A 27,954-nucleotide genomic window follows, 5' to 3' on the forward strand; every position below is an offset into this window, starting at 1 on the left:
ATGCACGCCTGTATTCCCAGCTACTCAGGAGGCTGAGGTGTGGGAGGATCGCTTGAACCTGGGAGGTCGAGGTTGCAGTCAGTGAAGGCTGCACCACTTCACTGCAGCCTGGGTAACAGAGACTTTCCCCAAAAAATAAAAATAAAAATAAAAAAAGAGAGACGGGTGATAAGGAACTGGCATTCCAGGTGGTGGAAACAGCCTGGGCAAAGGCCAGGAGGTGAGACACAGTATGTTTGTAGACCTGTCTTACAGTTTGAGGACAGGGCTGAGGCTCAGTGTACGTGGAAAGAGGAGAGAGGAGGAGGCAGGGCCCTAAGAGTCTTGAAGAAAGGCTTTGAGAGCCAAATAAAGCAGCTGGACTTTATCTTGGGGAGACATGGGAGATTTTTCAGCAGAAGCTCCCTTTTGTTGGAGCCCTCCAGTGCATCCTGCACAGCCACGCCTTTCCGTTTTGTTTCGGAGCTCTGCTGCCCAGGCGGGAGTGCAGTGGACCGATCTCGGCTCTCTGCAGCCTCGAACTCCTGGGTTCAAGTGACCCTCCCATCTCTGCCTCCCGAGTAGCTGGGACCACAGGCGCGCGCCACCACGCCCAGCTCATTTAAAAAATTTTATTGTAGAGATGGGGTCGCCATGTTGGCCAGGTTGGTCTCGAACTCCTGGGCTCAAGTGATCGGTCCGCCTCGGCCTTGCAGAGTGCTGGGATTACAGGCGTGAGACCCTGCGCCCAGCCACACCTTTGCTGACAGCTTCAAAACTTTTTCGAATTGACTTCAGTCATTATAGCTTAGCTTTATCCTTGCTCCCGTTCGCTTCCTGGTGTTTTCTTCCGCCGTTCCCGAAGGAGGTGCCTCCACGCCCATCTCCAGCACCCAGAAGGCTCGACACCACCGCAGCGCGCCCCCGCGGCAGCCGTCACCGGGACGTGACTAGCGGAACGTCTGCTCCGGGCGGCCACGGCAGCAGGCTGGCTTGTACCCCTACAACGCGCGTCCGGCTTCTGCCTGACATTCCTATCTGTGTTCCGAGCTGAGGCCAGGTGCTCTCGGTCCCGCAAGCTGAGAAGTTTTCGCGGGTTTCAGAAGTTTCCTTAGGCATCCTGAGGGCTTTCCTCAGCGGAGTCTCCATTCAGGCACTTATTCAGCCACCCATTTCCCCTTTAGGGGTCCTCGCTGCTCTCCCAGCCACTAATTAAGTGACGGACGCAGTAACTTAGGAGACTGCCTGATTGATGGGCATAATTACCAACCGACTTCCGGAAGCTCCAGTCAGGGCCTGCCCTGCGCGTGGCCGACGGCCCAATTAAAGAAGTGGAAGTGCCAAAGGGGGAGGTAACGGGGTGGCCTGGGTTGTGGCGGTTCCCTGGTGATTGCACGCTGGGGTTGAGGCGTCTGCTGACATTCAGACGATGCCGTGACGCGGCATGGCGATACTGTTGGCTGTGTGAGCGCACCCTGTAGAGGGAGCCCTTCGGTCCTGGAGGCGGCGCGGCGTGGAGACAGGTTGCTGTTTGAGAGCGTTCTCTCGAAGCCCCTCAGCTAGTGGGGGAGGGGCGGCGGACGGCGAGCGGTCCTGGTCTGCGCTTGCGCCGGCGCCTCCGCCGACCCGACTTGCACGCACGCGCATGCCTGTAGCGCGCGGAGCCGCGGTGGCCGGCAGCACTACGCTTGCGCGGCGAGGAACCCGCTAAGGAGCGGCGCTGGCGGACGTCGGGTTGGCGGCCCGTGACGTCGTGAGGAGAGCTTTAAAGTGCGGGCCGGGCCGGGCGTCCGAGGGTCTGATCGGGAGTCGGCAGCCCTCCGCGGCATGAGGCGTTGCCGGCGCTCCTGCCCCCCAGGACGTGGAGAAGGTGGAGGAGGAAGAAGCCCCGTTGTCGTTGCATGACCCGCCGCCCCTGAGGCCCGACTCCACGCCCCGACCCTCGACGCCCCCCGCCGGGTCTCCAGCCCACGTATGGGAGTTTGGCGCTGAGGACCCTCTTTCCCTCCGGGGTCCCCGGGGCGCGTTCCCCTAGAGCCATGCCCGGCTGCCCCGCCTGCCCCGGAGGACCCTAGAGCAGCGTCGTGGGGGCCATGGCGGCCGCCAGCGGCTACACCGACCTGCGTGAGAAGCTCAAGTCCATGACGTCCCGGGACAACTACAAGGCCGGCAGCCGGGAGGCCGCCGCCGCCGCGGCCGCCGCCGTGGCCGCCGCCGCCGCGGCCGCCGCCGCCGCCGAACATTACCCGGTGTCCGGGGCGAAGCGCAAGTATCAGGAGGACTCGGACCCCGAGCGCAGCGACTACGAGGAGCAGCAGCTGCAGAAGGAGGAGGAGGCGCGCAAGGTGAAGAGCGGCATCCGCCAGATGCGCCTCTTCAGCCAGGACGAGTGCGCCAAGATCGAGGCCCGCATCGACGAGGTGGTGTCCCGCGCTGAGAAGGGCCTGTACAACGAGCACACGGTGGACCGGGCCCCACTGCGCAACAAGTACTTCTTTGGCGAAGGCTACACTTACGGCGCCCAGCTGCAGAAGCGCGGGCCCGGCCAGGAGCGCCTCTACCCACCGGGCGACGTGGACGAGATCCCCGAGTGGGTGCACCAGCTGGTGATCCAAAAGCTGGTGGAGTACCGCGTCATCCCCGAGGGCTTCGTCAACAGCGCCGTCATCAACGACTACCAGCCCGGCGGCTGCATTGTGTCTCACGTGGACCCCATCCACATCTTCGAGCGCCCCATCGTGTCCGTGTCCTTCTTTAGCGATTCTGCGCTATGCTTCGGCTGCAAGTTCCAGTTCAAGCCTATTCGGGTGTCAGAACCAGTGCTTTCCCTGCCGGTGCGCAGAGGGAGCGTGACTGTGCTCAGGTAACCCACCTGGATGGAGGGGGCGGCCCTGCGCGTGCTGCCTTAACTATCCACCCTGGCCCAGAAAGCAGCAGCCCAGTAGGAGCAAGAGAAGGGTTCTGTGTTTAAATACCTATAGCAAGAAAATAGGGCTCAGGGAACTGATGTGGAAATCCTGTGCCCGAAGTCAGGTTTGACGGGATCACTGACTTGGCTGAGGATTCATTGAACGCCATCTTTTCAAAAGGCTAAGATGTTTCCCTTTGATTTTTCAGTTTTCCGTTCTGGCCTTCCATTTCCAAATCTATACTTTTAAAAAATGTTTTTTGAATTTACTCTCTAAAAGTCTTTCCTGTTCTGTCGTTTTTGGTTTCCTTAACAGAAAATGTTCATGGATTCTTTAGCAGAGAAAATAGTCACAAGCAAAGGCCCCAGAGATTATTTAATTGAAGCGCATTCTCCATTCCCAGAAGGGAGAGTGACTTCCCTCGAGTTGGACAAATTAGTGGTTGGGCTAGGAATAGAGAGCAGCACACTCTTAGAATTATTCCCTCTTGGCTGCAAAAGAGCCCATCAGTTCTTTGTAAGAACGTGTTACCTGTAGTCAGGACTGAATACAACAGAATACAGCTGGTCTCTTGACCGTCTGTTTGGCCTTATAGTTGCATGAGCAGCAGAACTTAGGCTTTTGGCCTATATTTGGTCCCAGATCCTACTGAGAATTAGCTCAGTGCCCTGGCCCCCAGAGGAGGTTGCCAGTGGGGACACCTCTGCCGTTTATGTGAAGTGAAAACTTACTTGGAAGCTGCCTCCTCCAGTCCTGAAAAAGATAAACCTAGTAATGTAATTCAGTAATCCCCAAAACCTCTTAGGTCTAGACTGCAGCTGTTTTCAGAGCAGCTTGGTTGACCACCACCAAATGCAGGATGAGGGCACACTGGGCTTTTGTCGTGAGCAGCTCAGGTTCTGAAGTGAGTCAGTAGGGCCAAAGTCATGAAGAGCAGCAGGATCCCTGAAACCTTCAAATCATAAGGGCAGGCCATCTATCTCATATGAGTCAAGTAGCTGAGGCTGCTTCCATGTGGGGGATGGCAGCAGAGTCTTGTGCTAAGACCTCCTGTCTGTAGTAGTGGAAGCGATACTTTGGCTCCTTAGGCATCTGAAACCTGGAGGACAACCTACCTGTCAGATGCCTTCTTATTATCATGGGCTTCTGAGCTTCTCAGATCTGCGTGGCATTCCCAGATGGATGTATTGGCAGAATGCTTTAAGATTTTTTTTTTTTTTTTTGAGATGGGAGTTTCGCTCTTGTTACCCAGGCTGTGGTGCAATGGCGCGATCTCAGCTCACCGCAACCTCTGCCTCTTGGGTTCAGGCAATTCTGCCTCAGCCCCTTGAGTAGCTGGGATTACAGGCGCATGCCACTGTGCCCAGCTAATTTTTTGTATTTTTAGTAGAGACAGGATTTCACAATGTTCACCAGGATGGTCTCAATCTCTTGACCTCATGATCCACCCGCCTTGGCCTCCCAAAGTGCTGGGATGCTTTAAGATTTTAAGGGATTTCCAAGATACAGTCTCCCACAGTGCTCAACGTGTAAGACAGGTTGGAGTCTGACTCTATTGAAGGGTTGTCAGTGCTAAAACGACCTCACACAGGGACCATTTGGTCTCTTAGTGAGATATTTTCTGTGTAGTCATTGGCCCTCAGGGTGGTTGTCAGGAGGTCTAGTAGTGGTCTGGTGCTTAATGAGATCACAAGGCATTTTTGGCTTTGGGACTCCTCCTCTCCTTAACACCTAACACACCCTGAATTGACGAACAGAAATTTTGAGTTCTTAGTGTGCAGGTCTGTTAGTGATCAGCAACAGGATTGCATCATCAGGAAAATAATTTTCCTCAGAATAGTCCTAAAGCTTTCTCAGTCCCTGTCAACCCCTTCTGGATTCAGATTTGGCTGTGGAGTTAATGTGGGAGGCTCAGTCATGTCCTGAAAAGTGCTGCCCCAGGCTTTGAATCCAGCTTTTCTCTCTTTTGCTTTAGGATCTTGTAGGCGTTCTCTGAGCTGGCTTTCCCATCTGTAAGTGGGGATGATGCCAACTTCCAAAGCCTATTAGAATGAAATGTGGTTATTTGTTGTCTAAGATAGGGCCTGGCACAGGGTAGGTACTTAAATGGGTGATTGCTTTCATATACAACCATTCAGTGATTTCCCCGCTCTCTCATTGGGGAAGGAACTAGAGATTTGGTGGAGCCTGAAACATGATTATTTCCCTTCATGGAGTTCAAGCCCCGTGGAGGCTTCAGGCAGGTGGGTAAGTTATGGCCCAGGAAGGTAACTACAGAAGCACACTGAAGGGGAGGACATCTTTCCCACTTTGGAGTGATGAAGTTTTGGGAAGGAAGTGAACTGGAGTTTGAAAAGTGACTAGGAATGAGCCAAGCAGAGAAAGGTGGAGAAAGTATACAACAGCAGTGTTTTTGGCTGCAGTAGCAGGAGTAGCCATAGGTAACAGTGGCTGGATATTGATGGGAGGCAGATGGAGTTCACAGAGATTGTGGTTGAGGATGCTCTGGTAAACTCTAGATCAGGGCTTCTCAACAGTGCTATTGTTATTTGGGGCTCGATAATTCTTCATTGTGTGGGGCTGTTCAGTCATTGTAGACTGTAGCTGCATTCCAGGCCTCTATCTCCTAGGTGCCAATAGTGTTTTTTATAACAACCAGAAAGTCTCCAGACACGGCCAAATGCTGGGGCAGGGGAAGTGCAGAATCATCCTTAGTTGAGAGTCACTGCTCTAGAGTCTGGATCCTTCCACTAATTAAATCTTCTCACAGCTGCTTACCTAGCTTACCTGGTTTGCAGGTGGATGAACACCTGCCTATTAGTAGTGCCCCTCATCAAATCCTGCATATGAACTGGTAAGAAGTGATGCTTTCTCTTGTTTCCTGGTACAGATCCTAGCTCAGAGGTGATGAGTAGTAAAGCTGCAAATTGGAAGGGAGGGCCAGTGAAAAAGTGGTGCCTTGCAGATAGGGAGGGATTCTAGTAGTAAGCATCTTAGTCAGACTTCAGTTGGTGGTGATGGCAATGGTGTCTGTACCCGTCAAAGACAACATGGCAGGAATACAATTTTATATTTAATAGTAATCAGCATGGATGTTGGTGCGTCGCAAACGTTGACTCAGCAGTGTCTAACTAAACCTGGGCATTTAGAGCAAGGCCTCATGGAATCTTCTGGAAGTGTTTCAAATTCCTTTCCAAACCTAGTTGGCAGTTGTTTTTGTAACCTTCCCATGTTAGGCCTTGGTGGGTCCCTTCTTAATGCTGTCCTCTAGGGAAATATTTTTTACCTTCATATCACTTCATCTGTCATTCCTTCTCCTGTTCTCTGTTGGCTGAATGGGGCAGATTAAAACAGACTCCGATTGGATTAATGAGAATGATTACCTCAAGGCTAATTGCTTGCTGGCTGGCTTCTTTAATCATTGCTACATGGTCTGTAGTGTGGTGGCCACATGCCCATAGACCCAGGCCTAGGCCAGCTGTCTGGAAATGACTGTGTATCACCCAGCCACGGGGCATGCACTGGTGAGCTCAGACTGTGACCTTTCCAGTTAACGGTTGGTATTGGGTGGAGTGGGCACCCTGTCAGTTCTGGGATAAAGGCTGATCTTGTTCAGCTGGTTGAAAGCAAAATTTAGCTTTCTGGCTTAAAATAGTTGGGAAAGTAGGGCAGATAGGTCCTAGGCCACATCTCTTGTGTGGACTCGGAGCGGGAGGAACCACAGGATGAAGTCAGGGCTGTGCACTGTCAGGAGGAGCTCTGGGCCTGGGGGTTGGCTGCCCTTGATGCTCCCGAGGCCTGACAAGAAGGCAGAGGGCAGCAAAAGAAAGGAAGCTAGCAGTGAACCATGGTCTCAATCATGAAGCTCAGAGCAAGCAGAGAATAAATAGGCCATAAAAATTTCAGAGCTGGCTGTCACAGAGGCTCATGCCTGTAATCCCAGCACTTTGGGAGGCCAAGGCAGACAGATCATGAGATCAGGAGTTTTAGACCAGCCTGGCCAACATGGGGAAATCCTGTCTCTATTAAAAATACAGAAATTAGCCAGGCGTGGTGGTGCATGTCTGTAATCACAGCTACTCAGGAGGCTGAGGCAGGAGAATCACTTGAACCTAGGAGGCAAAGGTTGCAGTGAGCCGAGATCAAGTGCAGTGCACTCCAGCCTGGGCACTAGAGTGAGACTCCACCTAAAAAAAAAAAAATCAGAGCTGGCTGGCCAGTTGGTGGGTAGCCATAGCTGATACAGTGCTAACTCTTTGGGCATATAGGCTCATCTTTGCAAATCTTTTCCATGGGGCTAGTAGGTATGCATGTGCCCTTTGGTGAGGCCAGCAAGGTCCCCAGAGCAGAGTTGTTACCAGGAAACACAGATGGGCTTCCCACAACAGAGTCCAGAAAGTTTGATGGCAAACTTGTTTGGAGTTACAGCACCACCATTTTATCTGTTTGACCTTGGGCAAATTACTCAATCTTTTTTGGGCCTCAGTTTTCCTTATCTGCAAAACTGGTCTACTGATGCCATAGAGTTGTTATAGAAAGTTGAATCTTGGGGTCCAAAGTGGCTCCCGCCGGAGGTCATGGCGCTCGCGAAGGTGAGGTCATCAGTTCAAGGCTAACCTGAGCAACCTCATAAGCTCAAACTGATTGGCAAAAAAAAAAAAAAAAGTTGAATCTTTGTCATGTTACTGAATACTTGAGATTTAGCTAAAAGTGTCAGGAGATATTAAACACAGCTATCTTCTGTGTTTAGTACTATCTGTACCTTGGTGTAAACACAATTGGGACTCAGCAAGTTGACCTTCTTCCCTCTCTTCAGAAAGCCCCAGGATTTCTCATAAAGTAAGGCCATGTGTCATCTTGGAGGCTTGGATCTGATAAATAATTGAGCTGGAGCTCACAATTCTGCCCCTGTGTCCAGGTGGTTGGCCTGCTTCCCCCCAAAGTTGACCTTTTTGGTCCTGTGGGCCTGTCAATAAGGCAAGAGCCCTAGCTGGAGAGAGGCAGTCACCAGGCTGGGATCTTGGCCAGTCCCTCCATCTCTGGTTCATCCTGGCCTAGGCATGGCATGGAGTAGATGGGAAATGGTGGCCATCTTGGAAATGTGTCATAACAACTCAGTTCCCAAGACTGTCCCCTAAAGGAGAGATGTAGAATCCTGCATCTTCCCTTATAAAGAATTTTTCAGACACCTCATTTAATCTGCACCTAATTTTCTGAGAAGGGGCTTGCTGTGATCTTTGTTCTGCAGAGGCAGAAACAGGTTCTAAGTGGTAGTATAGTTCAGCTCAACACACATTTCATTTAATGTCCTCTGTGCAGGGATGAGCAAGGCCTTTGAAGAGCTTTGTCTTGAAAGGAAGACACAATCTCCACAAGGCCAGATGGAGTAGCAAAGAAGGATGAGAGGGTATGCTTGAGCAGTGTAGGGGAAACAGCCTGGGGAATCAGGGCAAGACTCCCAGAAAAGGAGACAGACATGTCAGCTCCTTTGAGAGTCACTGTGGGTGACAGAGCTGGACTCTGTTGCTCTTGACATTTGCAACATACTAGTCAGTGTTGTGGGGGCTGGGGGCTCATCCCAAGCAGGGAGCAGGTAAGCTGGACAGCATAAGGTATTTTCTTCTCTCCTTTCACTGTGAAAAACAAAAGAGCAGGAGGTCCTGGAACTTTTTTTCGTGCCAGCAGTAGGGCTGGACCCAGGGCATATTAAATTTCAAGCTGGCAGACTAAGACTTTCAGACAGTTTCTCTTATAGCAGGTAGGTTCCTTAATAGTAAATAATGCCCTGTGGTCTCTGCTCGACACTTTGTGAAGTTGGCCAGAAGAGCTTCCCTTAATCAGGACTTTGAGCTCATGTTGCCAGAGCCACCCAGTACTCTGAGGAAGGGTCACTGGGCTGTGTCACAGCTGCTAGGAAGTTCTAGAAGGCCAGTACTAATGAGCCTTCCAGGTTGGATCAGTGCCAAAGTCATTTTTGTGGGCCTGTGCAGTTTTACCTATACACCAGTTATTCCAAGGCCTAGGCTCTGTGGCAGGAACCTGACATGGCTTATTGTTTGTTCTAGAGCCCTTTGGGGGATGGGGGCAGGGATCATGCAGGCAGTCAAGCTTTGACAAACATCTGGATTTTCTCCAGAACTGCATTAAGAAAAGTGGTTCAGGCCGGGTGCGGTGGCTCACGCCTGTAATCCCAGCACTTTGGGAGGCCAAGGTGGGTGGATCACCTGAGGTAAGGAGTTCGAGACTAGCCTGACCAATATAGTGAAACCCATCTCTTTAAAAAAAAAAAAAAAAAAAGTGGTTCCTTGTTGGAGATGGGAAGTCAGGGCCCTTGGTTATGCATTTAGCCAAGTCAGACAGATGCATAACACTTGTTAATGGCAGGGAAGGTTTCTTGTAGCCAGCACTGCCGATTCAGGACTTAGAAATGTGCCTTTGGGGCCAAGCACATATGATCTCAGCACTTTGGGAGGCCCAGGTGGGTGGATCACATGAGGTCGGGAGTTTGAGACCAGACTGGCCAACATGAGGAAACCCTCTTCACTAAACATACAAAAATTAGCTGGGTGTGATGGGTACACCTGAGGTAGGATAATTGCTAGAACCTGGGAAGTGGAGGTTACAGTGAGCCAAGATTGCCACTGCACTCCAGCCTGGGCGACAGAGCAAGACCCGTGTCCCCTCCAAAAGAAAATGTGCCTTTGGGACATTTGACAGTTCTTTGGGAAAGTCCTGTGTGTATTTATGGGACTATCTTGCAGTCTAAACCCCCATTCTCCCAGTGCAGAATGACAAAAGCATTCGATGAGAACTAGAGTTTCTAGCTCCAGGACTGGGGCCTAGGAGGCTCACACTACTGGCACAGGAAGCCTGGACCATGTGTCTTTGGCAGATGCTGAATCCAGGGTTCTGGCTTGCCCCAAGATAGTCCAGGGCCCTCCGACTTTTGTTAGAGTGCTTAGTAAAGCTCGTAGGGTATCATGTACCCTGGATTTTCTGACTTAATTCCCGCAGCAGCCCTGCAGGTACACCTCTTGCCACCATCAACCATGTAGTCTTGTAATACTGTAATTCTGCCTGGAAGGTAGAAGGCCCTGTCCCCCTTTTTAAAATCTTATAATCTTTAGTAGCAGTAAAAGAATAGTTAAGGTACCAAGCAGAACAAAATACCTAAGAACCTACTGTTCTCCTTATTATAGATGAAGAAACTGTAAAACAGGTTTTTAGGTTCAGCATGTGATTTAACAAAGGTCACAAAGCTAGTAGGAGACACAGCTCACCTTTGAACCCAAGTCTCTTCAACTCCCTGACGCCTTTGTGTTACTTTTTGTTGTGGGCTGTCGGATATTAATAGGTATTATTTGAGAGAAGGTTCTTTGTTTAGTGCTCAGTTAAACAAAGTCTGTGGGTTCTTTTGCTATAGTAATTCTCATGTGCTTTACATATGTTAATGCTTTTTGAAACTAAATCAGTATTTCATAAATTGATTTGACTAGACATTTGTCTACTGTCTCTTTTTTTTTTTTTTTTTAAGACGGAGTTTTGCTGTTGTTACCCAGACTGGAGTGCAATGGCACGATCTCGGCTCACCGCAACCTCCGTCTTCTGGGTTCAAGCAATTCTCCTGCCTCAGCCTCCCGAGTAGCTGGGACTACAGGCGTACACCACCATGCCCAGCTAATTTTTGTATTTTTAGTAGAGAGGGGTTTAACCTTGTTGACCAGGATGGTCTCGATCTCTTGACCTCGTGATCCACCCGCCTCAGCCTCCCAAAGTGCTGGGATTATAGGCGTGAGCCACTGTGCCCGGCCATACTGTCTCTTTTTTCTTTTCTTTTGTGACACAGTCTCACTCTGTCACCCACACTGGAGTGCAGTGGTGCAATCTCAGCTCACTGCAACTTCCATCTTCTGGGTTCAGCAATTCTCCTGCCTCAGTCTCCCCAGTAGCTGGGATTACATGCATCTGCCATCATGCCCAGCTAATTTTTGTATTCTTGTAGAGACAGGGTTTCACTTTGTTAGCCAGACTGGTCACAAACTCCTAACCTCAGGTGACCTGCCTACCTTGGCCTCCCAAAGTGCTGGGATTACAGGTGTGAGCCACCACTATAATCCCAGCACTTTCAGACACTCTGTGCACTGTCTCTTATGGGACTGGTGTTCACGGAGAAAATTTTGAAAAATTCTTGTCTAGGAGCAACTTGAGGGAGAGGGTGGAATCTGTGAAATAAAGATTTGGACTGGGCACAGTGGCTCACACTTTGGGAGGCCGAGGCAGGCAAATCACAAGATCAGGAGTTCAAGACCAGCCTGGCCAACATAGTGAAACCCCATCTTTACTAAAAATACAAAAATTAGATGGATGTGGTGGTGTACACCTGTAGTCCCAGCTACTCGGGAGGCTGAGGTAGAAGAATCACTTGAAACTGGGAGGTGGAGGTTGCAGTAAGCTGAGATCATGCTGCTACACTTCAACCTGAGTGACAGAGTGAGACTTCATCTCAAAAAAGTCAGATTTCCAAATCAGAGGTGCCTCCTTAAGGCAGAGCCTGAAGCAGTCTGGGTTTTTATCTCTTATTGGCTCTTGCATCCAGTTATTAGATCCGAGGTTTGGCCAGCCTGGTCATCTTGAGGGGTCCCTCCTAAGTTTGTGTCTGTACAAGCAGCCCTTGAAAAGGGAGCTGATCAGCAGCCATGAGAGAAGGGTTTGTGGTCTCGGGGCAGGTAGGGAAACTAAGCCATACTCATCGCATTGGGCCTGTGGCTCAGTGAGTTTCTGCGTGTGTAGAACTGCTGCAGCTCAGTAGAGAAACTTGAAGTGGGTGTGGCTTATGGTTGCCATGCTCCCAGTGAGCATGTAAGGGGCTTAGGAAGCTCAGAGCCTACTTCCAGAGTTTCAAATTGGAATGACGCTAGCTAAGAAGAGGACAGTCATATACCCACATTAGTTGGTCTTCAAGCAGTTTTAAAAGTCATATAACTTGTTGAAAATAAACGGATATCTGAGTATGATGGAAATTCTTTTTTTAATTGAGACAGAGTCTTGCTCTGTTGCCCAGGCTGCTGGAGTACAGTGGCATGATCTCAGCTCACTGCAGCCTCTGCCTCCTGAGTGATTCTCCTGCCTCAGCCTCATGAGTAGCTGGGATTACAGGTGCCTGCCACCACACCTGGCTAATTTTTGTATTTTTAGTAGAGATGGGGTTTCACCATGTTGGCCAGACTGGTCTCAAAACTACTGACTTCAGGTGACCGCCCACCGCAGCCTGTCAATGTGCTGGGGTTACAGGCATGAACCACCACGCCCAGCCAGGAATTCTTAAAATATTATTAAAACACAGCTGTCTTCAACATTTTGGATCCCCCTAAATGGAGGCTTCAAGTAGACAGTCTCTTTGGGAATTAGGCAGTCCTAGTTCTCCCTGGTGACTCAGTGCTGTCTGTGGCCCCCTTGGCTTTCTTCTAAAGGAAGGGAGAATGAGGAGAGGAGATGCAGTGTACTCTCTGGAGTACCCTTTTTAAAAAGGGCTCCTGGCCTGTTCAGGGAGAGTCTTACTTCAGGCCTCTGCCTTAAGTGGCCAAAGAGGTCTCCTTTGCTTCATACCAGGTTTTTCCTTGAGTATTACAATTTCTGGGCAAAAGCATCCTGGAGCTTAATATGATATTCCCTTCCATGTAGATCCTTGAATCTCTCAAGTAATGGGTAGATAGCTGCCATAAGACCTAGGTCACATTCTTGTCCTGTTATATGCCCCAGGAACTCCGGTTGTCTATCTACTTTTCATGGTCACATGTTCTGTGTTTCTTTTCAGTGGATATGCTGCTGATGAAATCACTCACTGCATACGGCCTCAGGACATCAAGGAGCGCCGAGCGGTCATCATCCTTAGGAAGTAAGTGCCTTGATGTCTTGACCTTCTGCTTCACCTGCAGGCCTGTCCAGAGATGTAGCTCTGGGTCCACTTAGAACTCAGCTCCTATGTATCAGTGGCATGGCAGAGTGGAGAGCAGAACTGTTAAGTTCTCTTACTTTTTATTTGAATTCTGTGAGGATAAAGTTATTTTGTCTTTTTATCAGAAAATTAAGTTGTCTGGCTATTTAGGGAGTTTAGGACTGAGCAAAGCATATGATCTCACTATTTGTGACAAGATTTGGGCAGCATTCTTCCAAACCCCACCCCACCCTTTAACCTCTATTTCTTAACCTCCTTGGTTCTTGTCACACGTACTCTTGGTAATTATTTTTAGATTGCGCTTTTAGCAGCCTGCTTTAAAAATGCCTGGGTGTTCACTGCTGAGAGGAACAGGGAGTAAAGAGAAGAGACAAGGGTGAGAGGTTAGGATGCAGTATTCAGCAGAGTCATGGCTTGTGGCTCTTCTGGGGAGGGAATCAGGGATGCACTAATTTAACATCAACAAGCTTGGCTTCACCAGCATTTCTTTCTTTCATGGGGTGAGTGGAAGAGGCCATAGCCCCACAGACATTGGATCAAGACAAGTCTGCCTCACACTCCGCCTCCTGGGTTCAGGCAATTCTCTTGCCTCGGCGCCACCATGCCCAGCTAATTTTTGTATTTTTAGTAGAGACAGGGTTTCACCATGTTGACCAGGATGGTCTCGATCTCTTGACCTCGTGATCCACCCAGCTCAGCCTCCCAAAGTGCTAGGATTACAGGCGTGAGCCACCGCGCCTGGCCTTTTTTTTAAAGGTCGTACTCTTGCTCAGGCTGGAATGCATTGGTGCCGTCTTAACTCACTGCATCCTTAGAATCCTGGACTCAAGCTATCTTCCCACTTTAGCCTCCCAAATAGCTGTGACTACAGGCATGTGCCACCATATCTGGCTGAAGCCTGCCTTTTAAATAGAGTCCCAGAGAAGATAGGTGATTACCCAGTCATAGAAGTCAGTGAGCAGATCAAAAACAAGCATGTAGACTTAGGCTTGACCAGTATAACTTGCTGTCTTTCTTCTTTCTTCTTCCTCTTCCCTTCTTTTTATTAAACTTTATTGTTTTAGAATAGTGTTAGATTTATAGATAATTGTGATAGTACAGAATTCCCATGTATTCTGCATCCCATTTCCTCTATTTGTTAATTTTTCATTGGTTTGATGTTTATTACAGTCAAGAATCTAATATTGATATGTAATTGAACTAAAGTCCATACTTTAGTTTTCCTTATATGTTTTTTCTAATGTCCTTTTTCTGTCTCAAGATCACACATTACATTTAGTTGACATATTATCTTAGGCCCCTCTTGGCTGTGTTGGTTTCCCAAGTTTTGCCTTTTTTTTTTTTTTTGAGACAGGGTCTCACTCTGTTGCCCAGGCTGGGGTGCAGTGACACCATCTCAGCTCACTGCAACCATTGCCTCCCAGATTTAAGTGATTCTTGTGCCACAGACTCCTGAGTAGCTGGAATTATATGCATGTGCCACAACACCCAGCTAATATTTTTTGTATTTTTTGTAGAAATGGGGTTTCCCCATGTTGGTCTCTAACTTCTAACCTCAAGTGATATGCCTGTCTTGGCCTCCCAAAGTGCTGGGATTACAGATATGAGCCACCGCACCTGGCCTGCCTTATTCTTGATGATATTGACTGGTTACGTGTTGTATCGAACATCTCTCAGGATTTGTCTGATGTTTTTATGGTAAAGTTTGTGCCATTTTTACTGTATATCAAGGATACATACTATCAATATAACTTACTGTTGGTACTGATCACCTGGCTGATGCAGTGTTTGTCAGGTTTTCCACTGTAAAATTACTGTTTTTCCCTGTCCATACTCTACCCTTAGGAAGGAAGTCATCATTCATGCCCACAGTTAAAAGAGTGGGGGTAGGCCAGGTGCGGTGGCTCACGCCTGTAATCCCAGCACTTTGGGAGGCTGAGGCAGGTGGATCACCTGAGGTTGGGAGTTCGAGAGCAGCCTGACCAACATGGTAAAACCCTGTCTCTTAAAAAAAAAAATGGGGGAGTTAGCACCATCTCCTTGAAGGGGAACATCCACGTGAATTATTTGGAATTCTTTTGCAGAGGGGATTGGTCCACTTTCCCTCATTTATTCAATAATTTATATATAAATACAGACTCCCAGGAATTTATTTTATGCCCAAGTTGTTCCAGCTTTGGTCATTGGGAGCTCTTTAAGTTTTTTCTGGCTCATCAACTTTAGTAAACAATAACTTTGGCATCCTGGCCTTTGGGCCCATAACTCCAAAATAATGTAGTGATGAAGTCTCTTTGGTGTGGCTTTGCCACTTTGTCAGGTCAAAACTTTTAGTCTGTGTTTTAACTGTAGTAGATAGGTATGATCAAGACCTGTAGGACAGTCTTATGGTACAGGCAGAGCACTGGACACATATGGGAGCTCCAGAAACTTGGGTCACCTTGGTGGTTGGCAGCCTCTTTTCTAGCCTAAGAATATTCCCATAATTGATCAGAGGAAGGGAATGGTTTTTATCTGCCTTATACTTTATTTTTCTGTGATTCCCAGCATAGGCCAGAACTCAGAAATAATGGAGTCCAGACTGTAGCACTCTTTCAGCCTCTCCTCCCCGGTCATTTCTTCTCAGGCTGTACATGGTGCCTCCAACTGCAGCCAGGAATGGGTGGGCCTGCCCAGGCCAGGAACCTAGAGAGAAAATTCTAATGTTATATAGAACTAGAGCAGTAACTTCCCAAGTATGCCTCTCAGCCTCTCACAGTAGCTTATTTTGAGGAAATCTTAGCTGGATGTGCAGGTGGTAGTGGCCAGAGCTGGAGTGTCAGTCTTCCAGCTGCTACTTTTTTTTTTTTTTGAGATGGAGTTTCACTCTTGCCCAGACTGGAGTGCAATAGCACCATCTTGGCTCACTGCAACCTCTGACTCCCGGGTTCAAGTGATTCTCTTGCCTCAGGCGACTGCCACAACATCTGGCTAAATTTTTTTTGTATTTTTAATAGAGTGGGGTTTCTCCAGGTTTGCCATGCTGGTCTCAAACTCAGGTAATCTGCCCACCTCGACCTCCCAAAGTGCTGGGATTACAGGTGTGAGCCACTGCACTCAGCCTACTTTTTTCTTGAATGGTGACTCCCATACCTGGCTGCCCAGTCCAGCTAAGTCATATGTTCCTCAGCACAGCTAGGAGTCTGCACCATTAATCAGCTCCCTAGGAAGATTTTTGACCAGCTGGGCCCCTGGCAGTGGCCTGACCTTGGGAATGGATGTTGTTGGGTGACTGAGGCTCTTCTACCTTCTGACTTGAGTGGGCCCAGGAGCCATTCACAGACTGGGCTGGAAGGCAGAAGTACAGAGCTTTGGTGTAAGGGAACTGGAGAGGAGTGGGAGGATGCCCCAGCTTCCCCAGGCAGCTGAGCTGGGGAAGTGCACAGCTGTGGGGAGCTCTATCTACACCTTCTATTATGGTTCGTGGACTTTTGTCCTGGACTCTTGTGGCAGTGTGGCCTCCATTGAGAGTACCTTCTCATCTAACAAGTTTATTTTCTGATTCATACTTCAACTTCCCAAATAACCTGCATGATAACCAACTCCTCAAATAACCTAGTCATTCTTCATGGCTTAGGTTGACCATTTTGACAGACAGAAGGCATCATATACACACCTAAAGCCCTTTTAGCACACACCCACACACATTCCGTTTTGGACTGTCACAGCTCATACACTTACTTGTCATTGTGAATTTTTAAATCTGCATTCTGTAGGAGTAAGGAAATCCCAGTTCATCTGGGGCCTAGCATTAGGTGCAGCCCAGAGGAGGCATCAGCTAGTATGGAGAACAATTCAGGCCAGTAAGGAGCAGCTCCAGAATAGCACCTACACGGGTTTGTCTTGGGAAAGCACAGGTTGTGACAAGTTAAAAAGGGGGAGCATTGGTCAGGCCCGGTGGCTCACACCTGTAATTCCAGCACTTTGGGAGGCCAAGGCAAGTAGATCACGAGGTCAAGAGATTGAGACCATCCTGGCCAACACAGAAACTCTGTCTTTACTAAAAATACAAAAATTAGCTGGGTGCAATGGCACCCAGTAGTCCCAGCTACTCGAGAGGCTGAGGCAGGAGAATCACTTGAACCCAGGAGGCAGAGGTTACAGTGAGTTGTGATCATACCACTATACTCCAGTCTGGCGACAGAGCAAGACTCTGCCTCAAAAAAGAAAGGGGGGATGCTGGGGGAGCATCTTGACCCAGGCATTGCCCAGAGATAAGTAGGATGTAGCCTTGGAAGGTACCTAGCTAATTTGATGTCTTCTGGTGAGGTGGTGTTACAGTGGGTAGAATCTGGGCATTGAGCCTGGCCCTGCTTATGGTAGAGAAGTTAGAGCCAGTCCTGCCTTCTTATAAATTCAGATAAAGATTGCACAGACTGCTGGGGGAGACCCTGTGGGCTCTGTCACCAGCTCAGGTCAGTCAGAGCTGGCAAGGTCTTTCTGAGGGCCTCATGGAACGAAATGGGTAGGCAGCTGCCAAGTGCTTTCTGGTTGGACAAAATGCAGCTCCTGTGAACATGGATGGTGCCAAGTCTTCGTGCACATGTGTGTGCCCTTATTTCTCACAGGGAGGCTGGAAGTGATTTTTTTTTTTTTGAGATGGAGTTTCTTGCTCTGTCACCCATGCGGGAGTGCAGTGATGTGATCTTGGCTCACTGCAACCTCCACCTCGTGGGTTCAAGCAATTCTCTGCCTCACCCTCCCGAGTAGCTGGGATTACAAGTGCCCACCACCACACTCGGCTAATTTGTTGTATTTTTAGTAGAGATGGGGTTTCACCATGTTGGCCAGGCTGGTCTTGAACTCCTGACCTCATGATCCACCCACTTCAGCCTCTCAATGTGCTGGGATTATGGGATTACAGGCGTGAGCCATCGTGCCTGCCAGAAACGACTTTTTTTTTTTTTTTTTTTTTTTTTTTAAGACAAAGTCTTTCTCTGTCACCCAGGCTGGAGTGCAGTGGCATGATCTTGGCTAACTGCAACCTCTGCCTCGTGGATTTAAGCGATTCTGTTGCCTCAGCCTCCCCAGTAGCTGGGATTACAGGCGCTCACCACAATGCCCAGCTAATTTTTGTAGTTTTAGTAAAGACTGGGTTTCACCAGGTTCGCCAGGCTGGTCCCAAACTCCTGACCTCATGGTGTGCGTGCCTCAGCCTCCCAAAGTGCTGGGATTACAGGTGTGAACCACTGCGCCTGGCCAGGTGACCTTTTAAGAGCCTCCCTGGGAGTGGAATTCTCAGACTATCCCTGGGTTTGTGATGTTTGGGTTCACGGGTTCACAACTTAGCCAGTAAATGGCCGAGTGAGATCTGTAACCTGGGTCTTGTGTTCCCTTGGTGGTTTGCACAGTGGAGTACCCCATATCCCACCCTTTCTCCCAGTATGTCATTGGGATGTATGCTTTGAGTTAGTAAACTGGAGCTCCGATATAGAAGGGCTTTCTTGCCTCTTCTGTGCAAGTAGAGAGCTGTGCTAATTGGGGAAAGTGTTTTGAGTATCTAGGGAGCACTCTACAGAGACGGGGGTGAGGCAGCAGCTACAAGCTGGTGGGCTTCTTGTGCCAGCACCCCCAAAACTTCCCTGAATGTTGCTGTCTCCCAGCTGACCCAGAGCAAGCTGCCCAACATGCAAGTCTTCCTCTGCAATCGTTGGTAACCCTCGTGGAAGAAGCTGGACGTAACCTGAATGTGAGGCTCAGTGGATAGATGCACAGTGGAAGGAAAGGGAGGGCTCACTGGACCTTGTTCCTTGGCGATGGGGTGAGGGGTGGCTAGCTCTTGGATTCTCTAACCAGGGCTTGGTGTTTATCCTTTCATTGTGATTTGTGTCTCCTGTGGTTAGATTTAGCTCACATTTGTTCCCTGGTTCAGTAAGTCTGTGAGTCTACATGCCTACACCTTGTCCATTTGGCATCCTGACTGTTCTGATGTGTCTATTGCCTGCCCAAGGAATATGGGGGCAATGGGATCACCAGAGAGGTGACAGGCTTGGGCTTCTGCCCTGGCTCTGCCACTCTTCTCTGAATCCAGTCTTACCTGAGCACCTGTAAATTGGGGCACTTGTGGTTAAACTTGTGAATACTGGGTTGTCTTGTAAATTCTTCCTGGTTGGGTGCGGTGGTCGCACTTGTAGTAATCTCAGCACTTGGGGAGGCCAAGGCAGGAGTATCACTTGAGGCCAGACAAAAAAGTGAAGCCCTGTATTTACAAAATTAGGTCAGGTAGGGTGGCTCACGCCTGTAATCCCAGTACTTTGGGAGGCCAAGGCCGTTGGATCGCCCAAGCTAAGGAGTTTGAGCCCACCCTGGGCAACACGGTGAAAGCCCATCTCTACTAAAATACAAAAAATTAGCTGGGCACGGTAGCACGTGCCTGTGGTCCCAGCTACTCAGGAGGCTGAGGCATGAGAATCACTTGAGCCCAGGAGGCAGAGGTTGCAGTGAGCCAAGATCATGCGACTGCACTCCAGCTGGGGCTACAGAGTGAAACTCCGTCTCAAAAAAAAAATTTTTTTTTTAAATTAAAAAATTAAACAAGTGTTTCAAAAAGTAATTAAATAAATATATTGAGGCATTTCAAAAACTATTTAAAAATAAGTAAGTTGTGGTTAAACTTGTGAATACTGGATGGGCTTCTCCTAGCCTCTTCCTTATCATACCTTCTCTCTTTCTCCCCATACCTTCCTTCTTCCTCACCATACCTTTTGTCTGATCTTGATGGTAGAGGATGAGGAAAGCTGTGCTTAGTGGAGGTATAGTGTGAGCAGAAGCACATGGAGTAGGAGGGAAGGGAAACCCAGAGGTGTGGCGTTCAGTGACCCAGGTAGGTAGGGGGAAAGCAAACTTGGTGTCTGGCCTCCAAGACGGGAGGATGATATTGATACCTTTCCAGGCCTAAGCTGGGGAGATGTGATACTGGTCCTCTTGTTGGGCTGGCATGGAGCCCTGGCTCCTAGACCTCGGCAGGTATGAACTGAAGTTACAACATTGTGGTAACTAGTCTGAATGATTTAGAAATGCTCCATTTGGGGCCTGGGCACCATACACAGATCTTGCTGGCCTGTGTATGGGTGAGATCTTTTGGGAGCCCAGGAGCGTGTACATGGGGCTTCTCCTCTTTACGTGATACACTTCATGTGCTTTTAGGCTCTTCTGGTCAGAGCAAGCTGTTAACACCTTTCAGAACTGCTCTGTGGAGAGAGCAGGGTAGGGGTTAAAGAGAAACCTGATGTTGGCAGGAGGCTGGTGGAAGATGGATGGGGAGAATCCCATGAGGAGAATGGGTACTGTTGCAGGAGAGCCAGCGAGGTACAGGCCTGAGCTTTGTGGGAGTCTGATACTCCAAGGTGCTGAAGCTTAGATGTTAGCCCTAGGGGCCCAGGTTACCAATTTGGCCAGAGGGTGCTTGGATAGGCCCACAACATTGGTCTCTGTCTGCCTCCTCGCTTTATCGGAAAGCCAGGTGTTTAGCACAAGGGTGCTTGGTGAAGGTGGAGCCAGAAGTCGGGGAGTAGTTGGTAGCAGACTGGGGACTGCCCTCACTCGAGGGTCAATTGTGGCCTGAGTGCAGGCTGGTTTTTATCTTCCCAGAAATAGTGGTGCTACCACCTGCACAATGTTCTCCTGCACTGAGGAGGGCCCACCTGCGCTTTATTTTTTAATTAAAAATATACTTGTTTATTTATTTTTAAGTAGACACAAGGTCTTGCTTTGTTTCCCAGGCTGGTCTAAAACTCCTGGCTTCAAGTAATCCTTCTACCTTGGCCTCCCAAAGTGCTGGGATTACAGGTGTAAGCCACTGTGCCTGGCCCCAGAAACCATCAGTAGGTAGTAGCTTTATGACTCAAGCTAGTGACTTGCTCTAGGATTTAGCTTTGCTCTCCAACCCCTACAGGGGGAGTAATTAACCCCAGCAGCTTTTTTCGAGGACATAGAATAGGATCAACTCCCTCCCTTCCCTTTGGTTCACATATTAGTGCTACAGCCATCCTTTGTTGTGACCTCCCTTGTCCCTGCTTTGTTCTGACACTGGGTGACCTCTCTGGGTATCATGGTCAACCCTCACCTCACATGTCTGAGGTGCCTTGCTCTGCCCTTTGAATACTGACTGATCTGTAAGGCAGGTCTTCATTCCTATTGCCACCTTAGAGGGCCTGGGTCCAGACCTTACTACTAGAACTGGGCCTCCTGAATCCAAATTTGTGGCTCTCTCTGCTAAACCCTGAGGACCTGGCCTGCGCCATGGGAGTTGGTTGCCTTTTAACGGGGGTATGTTCTGAAGTTAAGCTACTTGTGATCACTGGGCTTGGAGTTAAGCTCTAGCCTGGCATCCTGCAGCTTAGTGAGTTTTTGGAAGTGTAGGGAGGGCAGGAGATTCTCCAGCTGTTATGAGATGTACTTGTAACGTCCCAGGGGATGCGTCAAGAGCTCTCATCTTGGTGGCTCTGCTTTTTTCTTACCATCCATTATTCACCCAAAGAAACAACTCCAGAGTGCTCCCACTGGGGCTTTTGGGGCACACAGGGGCCTTCCTGCCCTAAACATGGGGTGCCTTGCACCTATAGAGTCTTAGCTTTATGGGTACCAGAGGAGAGACTTTCTTCAGTGAGGCCCTTGGAGTCCTTTAAGTCAAGCACTGCTAACATTTTATTTAGTCTTATCTCTGCCACCTGGACCTCTCAACTTGGTGGCACAAGGCCTGATAAAGTAAAGGTCATTGGGCCAGGCGTGATGGCTCATGCCTGTAAACCTAGCACTTTGAGAGGCTGGAGTGGGTGGATCGCTTGAGCCCAAGTGTTATAGACCAGTCTGGCCAACATGGTGAAATGCCATCTCTACTGAAAATATAAAAATTAGCTGAGTGTGGCAGCATGTACGTGTAGTCTCAGCTACTCAGGAGACTGAGATGGGAGTATCTCTTGAAGTTGCAGTGAGCCAAGATCATGCCACTGCACTCCAGCCTAGGTGACAGAATGAGCCCGTCTCAAAAAAAAAAGAAAAAAAAGAAAAGAAAATATTAGGAGCTGGGCTTCGTGGTTCATACCTATAATCTCAACACTTTGGGAGGCTGAGGTGAGAGGATCGCATAGAGGAGTTAGAGACCAGTCTAGGCAAAATAATGGTACCCTGTCTCTCCAAAAAATAAAAAACATTAGCCCGGCATGATGGCCCATGTCTGTAGTCCCAGTTTCTTGCGAGACTTGGGCAGGAGGATCCCTTGAGCCTAAGAGTTCAAAGGCTGCAGTGAGTTGTGGTTGTGATCATACCACTGATCTCCAGACTGGGTGACAGAGCCAAACACTTTTTTTTTTTTTTTTTTTTTTGGAGACGGAGTTTCGCTCTTGTTACCCAGGCTGGAGTGCAATGGCGCGATCTCGGCTCACCGCAACCTCCGCCTCCTGGGTTCAGGCAATTCTCCTGCCTCAGCCTCCGGAGCAGTGGGGATTACAGGCATGCGCCACCATGCCCAGCTAATTTTTTGTATCTTTAATAGAGACGGGGTTTCACCATGTTGACCAGGATGGTCTCGATCTGTTGATCTCGTGATCCACCTGCCTCGGCCTCCCAAAGAGCTGGGATTACAGGCTTGAGCCACCGCGCCCGGCCAACACTTTTTTTTTTTTTAAAGAGCCATTCTATTTCACATCCTCATCTTTGGTTGCCCAGTACCACCTCTACCCAGAGAATTCTAGCCTTGAAGGAGGCAACTTGCCTTCAATTCCTTAGACTCTCAGCTGAAAGAAGACAGAGCCAGTCCCATTTCTGTCCTTTGCTCATATGGGGAAACTGAGTCCTGAGGAAGGATTGTGACTACCCTGGACTCTGAGTACAAGTGCCAAGACTAGATCTTCCTCCTCTTAGTGCTAGGTTCTGCATCCATGAGTCTGGAGCAGTCCAGAGTGGAGCCTGAGACTAGAGGGCCACTTGCTGTAGCTGGGCCTTCTGGCATCCCCCTCTACAAGGCCAAAGCAAAGGGATAGGGATGCCTGTCCTACCTGCCTACCCACCATTTTGGGCCTGAGGCATCAGAACATTGGTTCCCAGCTGGAAGGAAGGAGATGCCTTTGCTTCCTTTAGGAGAGAGACATCCTGCCCAGGTTCAGAGTAACTATTGCCTGTCAGGCTTTAAGTCTCACTTTGGCTTTAAACTTTTCCCTGAGACTTGCAGGGTGCATGACTTACTGCCTTTCTGATCCTTCCCATCTATGTACGGCAGGCCAGCCAGTAGAAGGTGGGGAGGCAGCCATGAGGAATGGGGGGAACTGTGAGGACCAGATGTAGTTGTTACCAAGGATGTCAAGCAGCTAAGCCCAAGGCAATTCTTAGATTTCCCTCCTGCTTACTTTCCCTCAGGATCCTTGTGAGTACTATCCTTAGAGTCCTGCCCCGGCCACAGCCTCTACTTTGGAACTAAGTTACTACTTTGTGTCTAGCAGACCCTGAAAAAGATACCTTCAGGGCCTCTGCTAGTTGCGGCCCATCACTTCCCACCCAGTCTGTTACATGGGTCCTTCAACTGCCCTTTTCTCCCACCTGCCTGACTTGCCAGCCTTCTCTGTACCACACAAGGAGACTAAGGGCTTCTTTGAGGTTTTCCAGGCCAGTTCCCTTTTGGTCTGGCTTCATGAAGGACTTGGATCACTGCCCTAAGTTATCTCTACCCAGCTTCTCTATCGTCCTCTTCCTCATCTGTATTTGTATGCCTTCCCTTTACTAGGCAGTGCATTCTTTGAAGCCTTATACCTGGTGCTGGGTGGGGACTGTGCCTTCAAAAGCCCTCTGGCCTCTACCTTGTCAGCGTCTTGGAATGAGCAGAAACTGCCAGGTAGCTGTTTATGATTGTGTGGTGGACCTAGGTTCCCCACCCTGGCTCTGCCACTCAGTCTCAGCATCCCTGTCTGTACAGTGAGAAGATAGGGTAGCTTCAGTTCTCTTTCTGTCCAGCCCCTCCGCAGGCCTGGACTAGGGATCCTTCCTGTGTTGGGACCTACCAGTGGGGCCCTTGGTCCTCTGGCAAGTGAAGTAGATGGCCCCAGAGAACCTTTGGGTCCAAATGGAGTAAGGTAAGGCTGCTTTGTTCAGCTGAGACCGAGCCCTGGGATCTTTCTCCTAGGGTAGCACAGCCTATCATTGGGAGTCTCTAAACAGAAATGTTCCCATGCCTTACTCCTAAACGTGGACTTGAGGAGGGTCTTTGAAAGTCGATTAGACAATCTCTAGTTGAACGTCAAGGAAGCTGAGGTACAGAGTAGAGACTAACTGGCTTCCAGGTCCAGTTGGCTCCCACTTGGCCTAGCCAGAGAATTGGTTTAATGGTTCCCCACACCTTCACTGGAGAGGCCCTTTGGTGACCCCATGCATGTTTCCTTTGCAGGACGAGATTAGATGCACCGCGGTTGGAAACAAAGTCCCTGAGCGGCTCCGTGTTACCACCCAGCTATGCTTCAGATCGCCTGTCAGGAAACAACAGGGACCCTGCTCTGAAACCCAAGCGGTCCCACCGCAAGGCAGACCCTGATGCTGCCCACAGGTACTCAGCTTAGGACCCTCAGCACAGGCCAATAAAGCAGCCCCATGACCTGGCTGCAGGGTGAGATGTGTGGAGAAGCCTGGGGCAGGCTGTTTAGGAGCCTTGGCTTGCTCACCCTTTCAAAAGCTTAATGTCTGGTTCCTCTGGGTTGGTGGCATTGGTGACATTCCCACCTAACCCTGGCCAACTGCCTGTACTCCTAGAGAGAAGGGGTCAGGCAGAGACTGTTAGAAATGGGAATATCATGGCTTTCCCATGGTTTTCCTTGTTCAGTCTCACCCAGACAGATGCCCTTGTAGAATTATACTTAGATGTCAGGAGGGAATCTTGGGACTTGGATGATAGTGAACTAGGGACTTACTGCAAAAAGAGTTGGATAAAAGGAATTTGAGGAGATAATTTAAAAAAAAATTTTTTTTAAGTGTTAGGGAAGGTTTCTGAAGAGGTAATCTTTAAGTAGATTTCAGAAGGATAAGGAAGACATGGAAGAGCATTCTAGGGAGGAAATACTGTTTGGGCTAAACCCTGAGACAGAAAAGAGCTTTGTGGTTTCATGGGGTTGGTGAGTAGAAAGGGGGGTGTTGGGAGGCCCATGAGAGAGAAAGTGGGTAGGGTTGGGAAATAAAGGTAGGTGGCAGAACCATGCAGGGTCTTGAGGGTGTTGTAGGGAAAACATTTCTCCAGGAGCCCTTGCAGTGTCCTGGGGCACCAGACTCCGAACCAGGCAGACCCCACAGCGTAATTGGGAAATGTCCCAAAGACTGCGGTGGTCACTGGCACTTAGTGGGGAAGAACTTCCAATACCAGGGCCTCTGCCAGGACTACCCTTCATTGAGGACCACTGAGCTGGAATGACCCATCCCAAGAATGAGACCAAGTACAGCGGTAAAGCCAGGCCCCTTCTGCTAGCCTCAGATAATGCCCTACCTCCCTTTCCTTGCAGGCCACGGATTCTGGAGATGGACAAAGAAGAGAACCGGCGCTCAGTGCTGCTGCCCACACACCGGCGGAGGGGTAGCTTCAGCTCTGAGAACTACTGGCGCAAGTCCTATGAGTCCTCAGAGGACTGTTCCGAGGCGGCAGGTAGCCCTGCCCGAAAGGTGAAGATGCGGCGGCACTGAGGTCTACCTGCCGCCCTCCTGGGAACTCTGGCTAATCCTATGTAGTTGCCCCTCCTTTTGTTTTGAGGGTTTTGTTTTTGTTTTTTTTTTTTGGGGGGGGGGTTGTTTTATTTTTTGATTCTATATATTTTTCCTTGGTTTTGTTGCCTGTTAAGGCTGAAGAATAGAATTGGTCAGCACCTGGGTTCTCATATTCTTGGTATTCCTCCTAGATGGAAAGGCTGTTGGCATCTGTAGGGGACAGAGGCTGATGCTAGAGTGGCTGGTAGAGGTGGTGGAGCAGAACAGCCATCTTTTAAGTGAGGCTGTATCAGTCTGGGTTTATTTAAAAGCAACAAAATGTTTTGGTTAAGAAAATTCTTTTGCTTTCAATGTAAATCTTCCAAGTGTTCTAAACAAAGTTCATTCTTCTGCCCGCCCCTTTCCTCCACTGATGTCTGCACTTGGTTGAGGTCTGGAGCCTCACAGGGGCTCTACATTGCGCCTGCTGTTTTCCACTTCTCACCTGCCGTCCACGCCCTGCAAGTTCATGCAAACACCCTTTCTTCCTCCTGCGGCAGAGTTGTTCAGGTTGCCTGGGCAGGGACTTAAACAGTGCCAGCCCCTGACATCCCAAAGCTATTTGGTAAGCCCCCCAGGCTTCCTCCACCCACACCCACTAGCCTGCTCTGTCCACATTTCCTTGGGCTGCCGAGGGGCTAATGCAGTGGTCCTGACCTCTCTTGTCAAGAGCACACTTCTTTGTTGGTTGCTCCTTTTGAGCATATGTGTGTGATTATTTGGAACAGTTAGACTTGCCACGTTGGGTCAGTTTTAGGAATTGTTTCTAGCTAGGGGGAATGGTGTCCTTCCAAGTCTAGCATTTGGGGTATGGAAAATTGTTGTGGTGTGTGGTAGGGTTTTTGTTTTGTTTTGAGTTTCCCTCCGCCCTTTGGTCTCCTGGCTTCTTCCTTTCCCTTTCCTTCTCCATTGGCCAGCTTGGGCCTCCTCCTTGGGTCGTCTTTCTAGGAAGGCGCCTGCCTGCTCTGTCCGCCAGCAGCATGCATTTAAGGCCAGAGCTCAGGCCTGCAGACTGGGCTGATGCCTCTTCCGCCTCAGGGCATGGGAGTTGGTGAAGGGGCTTTCAAAAAATAATCAGAAAAAACATAAAGTCTTTGGTAGTTTCTACCCACTCAGATCCTTGAAGGCAGCAAGGTTTTGTGGATCTAGATTGATTAGGAATGTCTTCTTGTCAGCCAGGCCAGGACCTGGGCTTGCCAAGAGCAGAGGCCCTCCCAGCAGCCAGGCTACCACCACTTTGGGGCTTTGTGTACAGAGGTCCGGGCCTGAGACCTCATAGGCTGCAGAAATCTGGGGCAGCCACCATCAAGAAGCCCCTCTCAGGGGCCAGAACTCCTTTGCCAGCGTGGATTTTTCAAGTCGGGACTGCATAATTAAAGCAGTTGCAGTTTTATTATTTTTTTTTTTTACAGCTTTTTTCCCAAAAATGATTTGTAGTTGTGTGTGCAGCACTTTGCCCTGATATGTGTGCTCTACAATAAAAACCAAATCTAATATATTTTGAAACAGTTGTCTGATGTTATAAGAGAGGACTTGCCTTTGGTGCTTCCTTAATCCCTTTACTTTCTTAACTTGGAACAGGGGTTGGGGAGGCAGACGCCGGTTGCCCACCAGCGTCCCTGAGGAGATGATTTGTCATGGACACTGGGCCTTCTGTATGCCCATCCTTGGGCTTATGGCTGAAGGTGGATTTGCCCTCTGCCCACTGCTCTTTCTCCCACTCCAAGGAGGATGAACTTCGTAGACTATGATGTCCAAGTGCCCAGGGACCACACCCTCCTGAATTCTGGAAGCCCCTCTTTCAGAGGCAATCACTGAAAGGCTGGTGCTGGTGAAGGGGGAAATGGCAGGCATAAAGGCAGGGGAGAACCTGGCTTTTGTATAAAATATGCAAGTGATTTTGCCCATTAAACAAATACTTGGGCAGGCGCAGTGGCTCACACCTATAATAGCACTTTGGGAGGCTGAGGCAGGTGAATCACCTGAGCTCAAGAGTTCAAGATCAGCATGGGCAGTTTGGCAAAACCCCATCTCTGCTAAAAATACAAAAATGTAGCCAGGTGCAGTGGTGTGCACCTCTAGTCCCAGCTACTCATGAGGCTGAGATGAGAATTGCTTGAGCCTGGTAGGCAGAGGTTGCAGTGAGCCGAGATTGTGCCATTGCACTCCATCCTGGGTGACAGAGCGAGACCTTGTCTCAAAAAAAAAATACTTGAGTTCCGCCAGGCGCAGTGGCTCACACCTGTAATCTCAGCAGTTTGGGAGGCAGAGGCGGGTGGATCACGAGATAAGACATCAAGACCATCCTGGCCAACACAGTAAAACCCCATCTCTACTAAAATATAAAAATTAATTGAGTGTGGT

At 49.3% G+C, this 27,954-nt stretch overlaps 1 protein-coding gene across 1 annotated transcript; it reads left to right on the top strand.

Annotated features, from left to right (window-relative positions):
* Nucleotides 1–1,327: 1,327 nt before the first annotated feature.
* Nucleotides 1,328–27,096, top strand: ALKBH5 (alkB homolog 5, RNA demethylase). Its single transcript, XM_003732882.6, has 4 exons — nt 1,328–2,842; nt 12,703–12,783; nt 24,254–24,409; nt 25,353–27,096. The coding sequence occupies exons 1-4, from the start codon at nt 2,073–2,075 to the stop codon at nt 25,528–25,530; spliced, it is 1,185 nt and encodes a 394-aa protein (XP_003732930.2). The 5' UTR covers nt 1,328–2,072; the 3' UTR covers nt 25,531–27,096.
* The last annotated feature ends 858 nt before the right edge of the window (nt 27,097–27,954 follow it).

This window comes from Callithrix jacchus, chromosome 5 (assembly GCF_049354715.1).
Source record: "Callithrix jacchus isolate 240 chromosome 5, calJac240_pri, whole genome shotgun sequence".
Lineage (NCBI taxonomy): Eukaryota > Metazoa > Chordata > Mammalia > Primates > Cebidae > Callithrix > Callithrix jacchus.